The following is a 12,148-nucleotide window of genomic DNA, read 5'->3' on the forward strand; positions in this document are numbered from 1 at the left end:
CTGCCTGTGTCTGTGCTCCTGTCTGTGTCTGGGCTTCTGACTGTGTCTCTGCCTCTGTCACTGCTTCTGCCCCTGCCCCTGCCCCTGCCCCTGCCCCTGCCCCTGCGCCTGCCCCTGCCCCTGCCTGTGCCCAGCCCTGCGGACAGGGGCAATGAATGGAGCCTCCCATTCCCGGGAGCGGCCTTTCCTGATGCTGTCACACACTCTGCTTACACTTCTTCTCTTGCCACAGCCGCTGGCCTGGACTGTGTCCAGAGGAGTTCTTCAGCATCTTCCGTGAGATCTGGTGCTCCCTCTGCACTCAGTTCCCATTTGATCTCCAGAGAAACTAACAGAGAAGGTCTTTGGCTGCTGCCTATGAGCTCTTTGGAAAACGCCTGTTACTATGTCCTATGTCCTTCTGTAAGCACTTTTCAACACATTTTATAAGTGAATTTGTTTGTTTTCATCTCAAATGTGGAATACAGTCTTGATCAGTAAGACCTATGGAATATGTTGGACGGCAGACCAGGGAAACGAATAATTAATCTATAATCTAGACCCAAACTGGACTATGAGTGTAACCTCAGGTGTTCCACTAAAATACCTCAGAAAACAGTTTGCCACACGAAAGTCAGCAGCTGACTTGGTGCTTAACAATGAAGCAGTCAACCATAAAGGATGCAATCATACACCTGCTGGCTTCAGTGCAGTGTGTGCTCTTTGCTTTTGCAGTGGAAGGAGGAGGAAGCAACAGATCTCTACTGATTTCTCCATGCTACTCATGAATCTTGTTTTCACAAATAACCTATCCCATACAGAACATTTTTTACTGTATTTGATCCTTAAATGCCTAAACAAAAGATGTCATAGAATTTCCATCTTAGCTATCAGAGAGACAGATACAGTGGTTGAAATCCTGTCCCTACTGACAAAGCAAAACTTGACCCCAAGTCCAGATTTCAGTTATTTTTCTTAGTTCAGGAAAGATCAATCATATTTTTTTACATAGATCTTTTTTAGCTTAGTTTTTTAACTGCATTATTTATTTAAGCTCTTAATGACAAAATTACTAAATATTTGTTTGTGGGCTTTTTAAATTGTTTAATAATTAATATATTACTTCACCCAATATATCCAACAGCCACAAAAAAAACTAATTGTCAAGTAGAAAGAACAGACTGAGAGATTAATATAATTTTTAGCTGTGAGACAAATTCTAGGTCAGAAAGCTAAATTTGCCTTTACCTTAAACCACTGTAATATGCAGCAGTAGGTTATGATACGCCATAGAGTAAGGGCTGAGTTAAACTAATGTTTGGTGTATTCTCCATCCAGGCATCCATATAAAGCACTCTCCAGGTTAATAACACATATCAATTTTGATAATATCAGAGAATGAGATGGTTCTCTCTATGTAGTCCAGAAGAAAAGGAAAAACATTGCGGTTTTGGAGGTGGAGACAGGGAGATGTTATTATCTTGCATTCATTGTGACTGTAAGGCACAAGCTTATCACTACAGTGAGAACAATAAAGGAGAAACAGGTCAGGATATCAAACCTCCAAGGCTGTGAAATATGTTGAGAGACAAAGCACCTGCATGATGGTGGCATAACAACTTATATCTGCAGGAACAAATATGCTGTGATTTAAACCCCGTGTTTAATGCTGCTGTGAATGAGCAGAAACAATGCCAGGAGAACTCCATTTCTCCATTTCTCTCCATTTCAATAGTGGAAATATTGGAATAGCAAAACAGATAGAAGTTATAAAACTCAAAGCTCAGCTTTCATATAACTTTCCGTATTTATATACTGGATAAGAAGTGTTCATTCATTAAACCCTCTCTTCTCACAGCTCTTTCTATCTCCATTGCTGGCTATTGCTCACTATTTGGTTTTTTTCTCCCAGTAATTCTTTTAATTTAAAAAGGTATTTCTTGAATTTTGTGAAACTAAAGAAATAAAGCATAGGAATATTTTCATTAAAAAATTTATTTTTGAATTAAAAGTCTTTTAATAAAATAACCAGATATTTATCTTGATAACCATATTTCACCAATATTTAGCTTCATAACCATAGTCTCTGGCAAAAATTGGTTAACACTCTCTAGCTGTACTTAGGATTTCAAATCTGATATAACATCTGATTCATGTCTGAAAGATATGCTGTTTACTCAATAGAAATTGTCCAGAGGAAACCCAGAATCATTTGCTAATGAATGTCTCATATTTTATTTATCTTCTCCACATAAAATGTACTGCTAAGTTAAAGTTGTGGTTAAAAGAAATTCCTAGAAATGTTGGAACAATTTAATTCTGGAGATCTAGGTGAAAATAAGAAAATATATAAAAGAGAACAATTTCCCTTACAAAGACAAAATTAAGGCCAGAACCTCCCTTTCTAACATGACACAGAGCACCTCGAGGCTGCAAAAACTACCATTGACTTTCAGTGATGTTCTTGCCTCAGAACTAACTTAGCTACCACAATTTATCCCCCAGGCATTAAGGTCGCAGCAAAAAGAATATAAATTGTGCCAGCAGGTGGTATTCACCCCCTCTTTAGAAAGATGCCAATTAGGATTTTTCCATGAGCATCACTAACACCAATATTTTAGCTCCTTGTTTGCTGCCTCAGGTTAGGAGCACTGTACCCTTTTTTCTCTCTATTCGTCTCACAGGGATCTGGGCAAAGCACCTGACAAGGCATAATGATTTTGCTGGCCTTCCACAGCGACCCATGACCTTCAATGCTTGGAAAGTATACATACTCTTCTCTTATGCTGTCCAGGTTTTCTTAAATAACCATTGCTTTCTAAATTATTTCTCTTTCTTCAAGGAAAAGCTAAAAATACCTTTTCTGAAATAAAGCTATAGCTTTACCAAATTTAGGCATAATAGACATTTTTCAACTGTGGGCTGAGATATTTTTTGTCTCAAATAAATGATTACGGATAATTATTTTGTAGCTGGGTTGCTTTACTAGTTTTTAACTTTGAGACTATTTATTTGCTTATAGCTAAACAAAAGAAAAACTTAGAGGACTTTTTAAAATTAAATTTTCCCATATCTGTATTGTTATAATTCAGCAGCTGTTTGTCCAATCATTTCAAATTACATAGAAAAGAATGGATCTTGTTCAACACTCTTTAGCAATTCTGCACTTTCCATAGTTGAAGAGCAAAAATAGCCTTCTCTTGGTAAAGGAATTGTAGTAGCTATGAAATCAAATCCTGCTCTGCTTTCCACAGTTATTTGGGGTTAATTTTCTTAGAAGAGACAAGGCAAAATAATTTCTTAAAATAACATTGACATAATAGCTATACTTAAAAATTAAGCTTACACATAGGAATATTGAAATTCCCATTATTTTATTTGATATTTAAACATTCTGTCCATTTAGATACTTTTCTTTATTCTTTTTTAATCAAAAAAGAGTATTGTCCTTTTTCTCTTTAAATAGAAAACTTTAATATACAAATGAATGCAAATTCCTTTCTCTCACTTAACATCAATATAAACTAGGAGGAATTGCAGCAATGTCAAGTCAAACAGCTGTAGGGGAAGGCTAAAGCATAAAGTGATTGACCACTTCATAAAACTATAGTTGCCATGACAGATAGTACATTGCATGAAATTAGGTCCAAGGACAACCTAGAAAAAATATTTACAAAAGGTAATCAAATAACACCTTGTCAGTTAATAATTGGCTTTATAGAAACATTTGAATACATGAGACTGTCTTCTTTCTATACCAAATGTTTTTTAATGAAAAAAAGTCCTCCCTCTCATCTTACCCTTTCTTTTGAAAAATCTGGACTGAAATGCAAGTATAGTGCCACAGGGGAATTGTATCTCAGGTTCTGATAATTAGCCTTTTTCTAACCAGTAGACCACATTCTTCTAGAAGACTAAGTCCAGTGATGCACCATCTTCATCCTCTAAGGAGAAAAATAAAATACATAGTAGGAAGCTCCAGGTCAGGGAGATTATCCCATAAATTGATATGTAGATTTGTAAGTTGATTGTATCTTTAGTATTAAATGGCAGTTGAGAGAGAAGTCATGAAAATGAAAGACAAATAGTGTTTCCTATGTTAAAGATTTTCCAAAATCTTCTGGAGCAACACTTAACACGTTATGTACTAAAAAAAGCTACCAAAGTTAAAATGTCCTGTCCTTTAACGGTGCTCACATTTGTTATTCCTATTGGCCTGAGTAGGAAATTTGAGCCTATAGCACCTTTGAGCATCACGTAAGTTTTATTTAAATGGTTACTTTTTAGGCACTCAAATCTGGAAAAAAAAAAAAAAAAGGGCTGTTTAAGTGTAATCTTATGAAAACCTGTGACTTTCCACACTTTGGATTCACACCTTAGAAGCATGTCTGTACTTAGAAAAGTAATGTGGACTCTCCCCAAATCAATCTGAAGTGAAAGTTCCATAATAAACATAGAACTTACTACAAGTGGATTTGCAGAAAAAGAAGTGCAAAGTAATGCTGGAATATCACTAGTGCATAAGTAAGCATTCCTTGTTCATGAGTCAATCATTTATACAAAGAGGATATAAATAAATGATGTTTGAGCCTTCTTTCAAATACTTAAATTTCTTTATATGATATATTTTAGAATATTTCACAGCATCTAAAATATATAAAAATAAATATCTACAATATTTACAAAGTATGATACAATCCAACATTTAAAAAGAATTGTAAAGACGTTCTTTAGCTCGTACTGAGGTAAGTAGGTTTATGTAAGACTGAGAAGAAAGAGAATAGGCAGTTATTTTGAAGGAATCCCTTTGTCCAGTTGTAGTCTGTACCACAGCTAAAGCATGTGACAGTTTCTGGCAGTTGTAGTGTGTTGAGCCAAAGTCATCCTTGCTGCAACTCCATCGAAGTAAGCTTTGCTATGCTAGGGACAAATTTATCCCACTCTGCATTCTCTGTTTTGACAGTGTCTTCTGCAGAAACCCTCATGGCCTCATCTATATTTGAAGTCACGCTCATCCCGGGTATGTGGAGATGCAGTTCTGCTGACTTCACTGGGCTGAGCATAGCTGGGATATCTGTAGATAAAATAAAGATTTTAAGATATTTCACTGCTTGTATCAGGTGGCTGGCTAACTTACTCTCTGATTCACTCTCTCTGAACACTATGCAAGTGATAATCTATTAATAAAATGGTCTTCCAAAAAATGCTTCAAATTGCATTTGAAAATTTTAAGTGGAAAATTCTTGACTAAAGACTAAGAGCATTTCTGATGCATAAATCTAGATTTTTTTACTTTTCAACATTTTCATGTGTTCCACTACTTATTAATATGCACTATTTAGTAAATTGCCCTGTGGTTCCTTATCCAGATGCCTCCCTGACCAGCAGAGCACCACAGCTTCCTGTTTACCAGTCAGTCGTGGAATCATTGATAGTTTAGGTTGGAAGAGACATTTAAAGACCATCTAATCTAACTCCCCTGCCATGAGCAGAGGATAGAGAGAAGAGAAGAGAACGATGATAAATGAGAAACAAAGGGTAAAATATTATTTGCAGCCACACTCTCATATGGGTTTCATATTTGTAACTTTGCTTGTGCCGTACATAAAGGAATGATAATACAATTGAATTCAGGAGAAAACCCCATTCCTTCTGTATTAAGTGAAAAGTGGCTTCCCAGCTGTTCCTGAACACATTCAATAGCCTATCTCACATGAAAAAGAACAGAAAATTTTGGAAAATAAATTAATATGGATTTCCTATTTGATCAGCCTAATTCACATCAGAATGCATGCTAAGCAGATAATTTGAAATAGTAAAGGACATTATGGTAGTTCAATCTCTACACCCAATTTTGGTTAAAATATTCATTATAAAATATACCACAACTTCAGATAATTAGATCAGAGTAGAATACAGCTATTCATAAACACTATCCAATGACAGGGAAAATAATTTTCGTACTTTCATACTTGTTCTTTATTTGCTTAAGAGTCTAAAAGAAGTAGTTATCCAAAGAAAATATTTGTATAAAATATGACTGCTTTACTCCCTCCCTATTTGCAACATGACTTTTGAAATAAATGTGATGAAATTTTCTTTCCTCATTATATAATCAAAGTTATGGCATATTCTATAAAATATTTATTTTCATTTTCTTTTCTTACAGTCAGTTCTTAAACACTCTTCACTCTGTGCTCAGATCCCAACAATGATGGATGCACAATTAGAATTTACTTCTATGGGATCAAAAGGGACCAGTATACTAACAGTGGGTAATAGATGCAGTACCATTTGATGGAATTGTGTTTATGTTGGTCAATACAACGTGTTCTGAAAGTTTTGAAACGTTATCAAAATTGCTGATCTGGGTGGTCAAGGATTTCCGACTCTCTGTACTGGCACGACCTCTGGTGAACCGTTCGTCATGGTGGCTGCGAATGCCAAAGATGCAACAGGAAAATGCTGCTTTAAATTCTTCTCTAAATTTCCCTGTCAACCACAAAAATGACTCATGAAAAAAATTGTACTGTAAACCGCATTTCATCAAACTTTATAGATTCGGATATAAAGGAGTTATCTAAAGCAAAATTAATGTGAACCACCCAGATGCTCTTCTAATGGAGAAGTAGAAAATCACAGTTTAATCATCTTGGAGAAAGACAGAAGAAAGACAACCTTTCTAAGAAGACATACGAGGTGTGATGTGAAGACTGAATTATTCTTGGCTAGACAGAATGGACAAACTGGAATTATTAATGAAACCACCTCATAGATAGTCTGCTGATTAATTACATACGTAACAAAAAAAAAGTAATTAAGCAAATGCAGCCTTGAATGATTGAATCCTTACTTGATATGTGAAATGAGAGCATGGCTAATTTGTACTTTATCATTAATAGACTTTAAAAGAAGAAAAACAATGTTTGACAGTCCCATGCTTTTGGGGCTCAGAGGAAATTGTTCAGATCATTCTCATACTATGCACCACAAAAAAAACTACAGTGGGCCAATAGGTAGTGAGGATCAATCAAATGCTCCTGTATTTAGCTGCAATACCACCAGTTCAGGTCCTGATTCTGCTCTCCAAGCCAAATGACACATATAAAAACTAAGACAAATCTATACTAGCAAGTAAACAGCATCCTGGCTGGTTCATTGAAGTTGACCCTACTTGGCACATCTGGTCATGAAAGTACTATTGAAGACTCACAGCCTCCAAATCCCAATACTTGAATATAACATGCCAGCTGGGGACAGCCCCTGCACTGTGCTACCTGCCAGAGAGCATCCAGGGAGTGTTTAGAGGAATGGCAATTGTTTCAGCTAAAGTCATGCCAGGAACTTCTCTACCACATTAACGTCATGGACAGTTGCACTCTAGCACTTGGACTCAGCCCCTGGCACACTCTGGTTACTTGTTGGTAGACAGCCTGAAGGTAATGGATACTTCAGGCAATTTCTTCTAGGAAGAGGATCTAGCTCCCACTGGAGGATCTGAGCTGAAGTTACATGGTCATTAATTTTTGCTATGGCTCATTACATTCAAATTATACATTAAATTTGAATTCTAGGTAACTGTAACTTACCGCTGAGGAAGTTATAAATAATAGGATTGGCTGCACTGTTTGCATATACAAGCCAGTGTGAGAATGTGAACCAGGCATATACAGTTTCTCTGTCATCAGCATGATTAAACATCCCCAAAACCCTACAGAAAGAGAAAAGCAAACCTGAAAGATGGCAAAATTAGAATTCATTTTAAAAGATTTTACAACTTCAAGCCTAATTTTACCTCTGATGACCTATTTCCAGTACCACAGAAAGGCTGATTCAGCACAGTGTTCTCTTACTTGAGAGAATGAAATCCTCTCCCCAGCCCTCAGCCTCCTGTCTTGGTGGTTTAGCGTAACTGAGACTTTACTATGGTGAAGATGCACAATTTTTCTGCCAAGTAACTAAAGTCATCTGGTGTCAGACAAGCCAAGAAAAGACAGGAAAAGTTGCTTTTGATGCACTCATGTCACTGAGCTTCCTGGCTCTAGGCCCACTCTCCAAATATCTTTGGAATGAAAAGGCATTGAACTGGCCCCAGACCTGAGGCTACCGTAACAGCTTCTCTCCTGCAGGGAAATATGCATTTACCAGACTCCTTACACATTACTTCTGCCATTGAAATGAAAATCTAACTCTGGTCCTACTCTGCTATTGTTGAGGCAGCCTGTGTATTTCCTCTGTTTCAGGTTGTAGGTTGCCTGAACCATCTTCTGGAAATAGTTTTTTCTCTACATTTTCTATGAAGGGACTTGTGAATGAAAAGTATTTAAATTAGACCTCAGGGAGGGGCCAGGATTGAGTGGGATGTATTTAAACCTTGAAATTATCCCTTAAAAACTAAAATGTTCCAATAACATTCCAATTGAAAAAGCACTAATGACATGCTCATTATTTTTTAGGGTATTCAGATCTTCTGCTACGTGCCATTATTTATTGGTATTCCAGAGGGCCCATGAGCTGTAACTTTACCAAAGCCTCAGTTTGTCAGGCACTATACAAAAACCAAGAGTGTACACAATTACATAAAAAATGCACAGAGAGAAAAAGATAAAAAAATTAAAATACATCTTCATAGGGCAAACTGAAGGGTTAGCCTAAGGTCTCAGACTGTACATGAGCAGCTTAGGTTTGAACTCAGCATTTCACAGCCCTCAGAGCCAAGCCACAACACTGCACTCTGCTGCTAACCTTCAGCTGCTGCTTTCGGTGACTGTACTTCCATGGGGGCATTTACAGCAAACAAGCTGTAATCCCAAGTAAATGATGAGGTTTAATGAGGATAGGTTAGATCATTTTAATTAGGAAAACCTTGTTAACAAGAGTTCCACAATCTGTCCTCTAGTTTAAGTACTATGAATAGGTTGAATATGTATAATATATACTATTTTCTTGCAATTGAATGCTTATTTTCCACTTATTTATCATACAGTAAATAAGCTTATCCTTCAAAAGTATCTGTCAGAATAAAAGGAATCTTGTGACAGACGACTGTTTTTAGACAGAAAGCTTTACCAAGTGTTTATGTTTTGTGATAAACTTTACCTTTTCAAGACATTGAGGATGCTAATTGGTAGATAGCAAAGTGCAAAAACCAGAAGGACAACCATTAGCATACGTGCTGTTTTCCTTCTTGCACGAATCTGTTTTATTTCAGCTGCCACAGCACTAATCTTTGACTTTGTTGATTGTCCCAGCCCTCGGGGCTGTGCTGAGGGCTGCTGAGGCTTCCATTTCTTCTGAACAACAGAAGAAGTTCCTGGGATCTAAGGCAGACAAAACAAGGGGCATTTTGAAAAACATTTTTTTAAACTGATTTTTTCTGCAGATATAACAAGAAAATAGACATCTTGACATATGCAATGTAAGGTCACAGGGATAAAAATGACTTTTTAATCAAATTAATTTATGTAGCTGTAGAAAACAAACCGTTTCAGACACACTAGAGGAACTGCATAAAAAATTGTGTTTTATACACTGATATCAACTGATGTCCTCAAATTTTCTTTACTTCCCACATACCTTGTCTTGTTTGTGTCTTCAGACTATCAAAATTACCAACCCTACTGCTGCAATTACATTGTTATAAAGTTCTGCATTAAATGTTTTGTTGTATAGCAGTGTAGTTTTTCCCATTAATATGCTGCTAATATAAGATACTAAACAGTTTTTCAGTACTGGAAAATAAGTATTTAAACCCTGCATAGCTTTAAGTGTCATAAAACTCCCATACATGCAACCTAGATGACAGTGAATTATCTCAAGAAATAATCACAGCTGAAGTGTGGAGGTCTCTGCAAAGTTCTTCAAAATTGAGAGAAATCATGGAAAAGGGCCAAGAAACAGGAAGAATTTAAAGACACCTTGCAATGAGCATATGTAGGACCATGCTATTAAAAAAAAATTGGTTTTTGTTTTCTGTGCCCTCACATAAGACAAACCAAGTAAAACAAATTTCCTTTAGTTCTTCTAAATTGCATTCTGCCTGCAGCAAAATGTGAAAGACTGCAGATGTCAAGGACTTTCTCAAGAACTCTATTACAATTATATTTATAATATTTTCAATGTCATACAGTGTGAAAACCTTTTGGCTAGAAATGCAGTTTTATTTGTGTGTAGTACAATTGTGTGTAGGGTGATTAATCTCATGTGAAATATTTCAAGTTCAAAAATATCTGGAAAGTTCACAATGCCTATTGTAACTTTTTTTTTTTTTTAATAGGGCTTTTCCAGACAATCTGACCAGAAAATGATGAAATTTTAAAATATTTATATAAGAAATGTAAAAATAAGCTTAAAAAGCATGCAGATTCGGAATTTTTCTAGCAAAGCTACTATGTTGGGGTTTTGGTGGGGGTTGGTGGGGTTGAGTGGAGTTTTTTTGGTTGGTTTTTGGGTTTGGTCAATTAATTTATTTGTTGGTGGTGGAGGTAGGGCCTTGTATGTGAATATCTTCCTTGCACAGACAAGCCCTTAGTTCAGCATTTATGTGCACCACCAAACCTGATTTACACCTATTGGAGCATTTTGGCAAAGTTGCCATGTAATGAACAGGAAATCTCTGAAGCAAAACTGGGGATAAGTTATGATATTTAGTTTTTACTAAAGTGTACATGGATTTAAAACAACTCAGCCCCTTGGAGTTCATCTGTAGGCTCCCAGTCACATGCCTGAAATCAGCACTTACCAGCTCCACAATTGCACATCTGTCCTATTGCAAGGGACTTACCCTACACGGAGACAAGTGATAGAATGAGAGGAAATGGTCTCAGGTAAAGCCAGGGCAGGTTTAGATTGGATATAAGGAAAATTTTCTTCACAGAAAAGGTTACCAAGCCTTGGAACAGGCTGCCCAGGCAAGTGGTTGAGACACCACTCCTGGAGATATTTAAAAGATAAGTAGATGTGGCACTTAGGGATGTAGTTTAGCAGTGGACTTGGCAGTGTTTGGTCTATGGTTGGATTCAATGACCTTAAGGGCTTTTTTCAAGATACATGTTTCTGTGATTCTATGATTATGTACCTACAAGTATATACAAGTGTGCTCATGGAAATATAGTGCATTTATTTATTGGTTGGTAATGGGTCAGTCATAGAGATAATTTTGAAGAATTTGTGTTATTCCAATGTTTTACAAAAAGCCTATTAGCTGTGAATAAAAAAAGACTAAAATTTAGAGTTACTTTCTTATGCACATTTTCTCTATCCCTTCAGATAGTTCACAAGGAGTTTACAACCAAAGAAAATCTCTCTAATGTAGCATCAACTTGCAAAAATTGGAAGGGTATATTTTGCCAAAAAGAAAATAGGTAGAGCTCCTAATTATTAATACAAATGGGCTTTAGTGTCAATGCATTGGGACATCAGAAAATTGAAGCATACTTGGAATTTGATATTACAAATTCTGTATCAACACTTTCATCATAAGTCCATTCAGTTCTATTTGTTCAGAAGTTGTTTTTAATCTACTTAAAATCCACACAAGAACATAGACTTCTAAATCACTACTTTCTTGCTAATAAGTAAAAATTTACTCAAAATTTCTAGTATTTTTTGCATGATTGTTCATCTTTTTAAAGGTGAATCGTTAATTCAAAGACCCACTTGATTTATACAATCAGAAATTTTAAGAGCTATTACACAAAGTATGGTAATGACTTGTAAATTGATCTTCTATTTTTCATCTGAAAATCTGCATGCACAACACATTACATTTTAAAAAAGAACATTTAGAAAAAATATAGGGCATAGAAAGCATCTACTGTTTGTTGTGTTTTTCCTATCACATACATCTAAAAGCTCATTGTACCTAGCAATAAGATCACCACATTTAACTGAATTTCTGGTAAAGAGCATGATTTTTTCATTGAAACTGTTACCAAAGAATACATTTAGAGTACTGCATTCATTTGTGCTACATGACTGATTACAGCACACCTGCTGCACTTAGAAAAGTGCCTGATGCCTGCAGCCAAGTCACAGTTGATAATAGATGTGCAGTGGTTTTAATTTCACTTAGTGCAGCCTCTTATACATAGTGCTATCATCTATGCCAGGCAGAGAGGCAGCTGCAATTTGGCACCACTGATAGCACTAAGCCTGTGTAGAATTTCTC

The 12,148-nt window shown here is 36.2% G+C and overlaps 1 protein-coding gene across 3 annotated transcripts in view; it reads right to left on the reverse strand.

Annotated features, from left to right (window-relative positions):
• Positions 1 to 1,956: 1,956 nt before the first annotated feature.
• The window catches only part of HCRTR2 (hypocretin receptor 2), a 34,962-nt gene continuing 24,770 nt past the window's right edge, over positions 1,957 to 12,148 (reverse strand). Inside the window, exons 5-8 of one of the 3 annotated variants that reach the window (XM_088162266.1) lie at positions 9,079 to 9,299; positions 7,569 to 7,690; positions 6,250 to 6,471; positions 1,957 to 5,053 (exon numbers count right to left, since the gene is read on the reverse strand). In XM_088162266.1, the coding sequence (XP_088018392.1) occupies positions 4,860 to 5,053; positions 6,250 to 6,471; positions 7,569 to 7,690; positions 9,079 to 9,299 (759 nt within the window). In that variant the 3' untranslated portion in view covers positions 1,957 to 4,859. The remainder of the gene's footprint in view (positions 5,054 to 6,249; positions 6,472 to 7,568; positions 7,691 to 9,078; positions 9,300 to 12,148) is intronic. The other 2 variants (XM_014869474.2, XM_088162267.1) reach the window with 2 other exon arrangements.

Source organism: Sturnus vulgaris, chromosome 3 (assembly GCF_052056855.1).
Source record: "Sturnus vulgaris isolate bStuVul1 chromosome 3, bStuVul1.hap1, whole genome shotgun sequence".
Classification (NCBI taxonomy): domain Eukaryota; kingdom Metazoa; phylum Chordata; class Aves; order Passeriformes; family Sturnidae; genus Sturnus; species Sturnus vulgaris.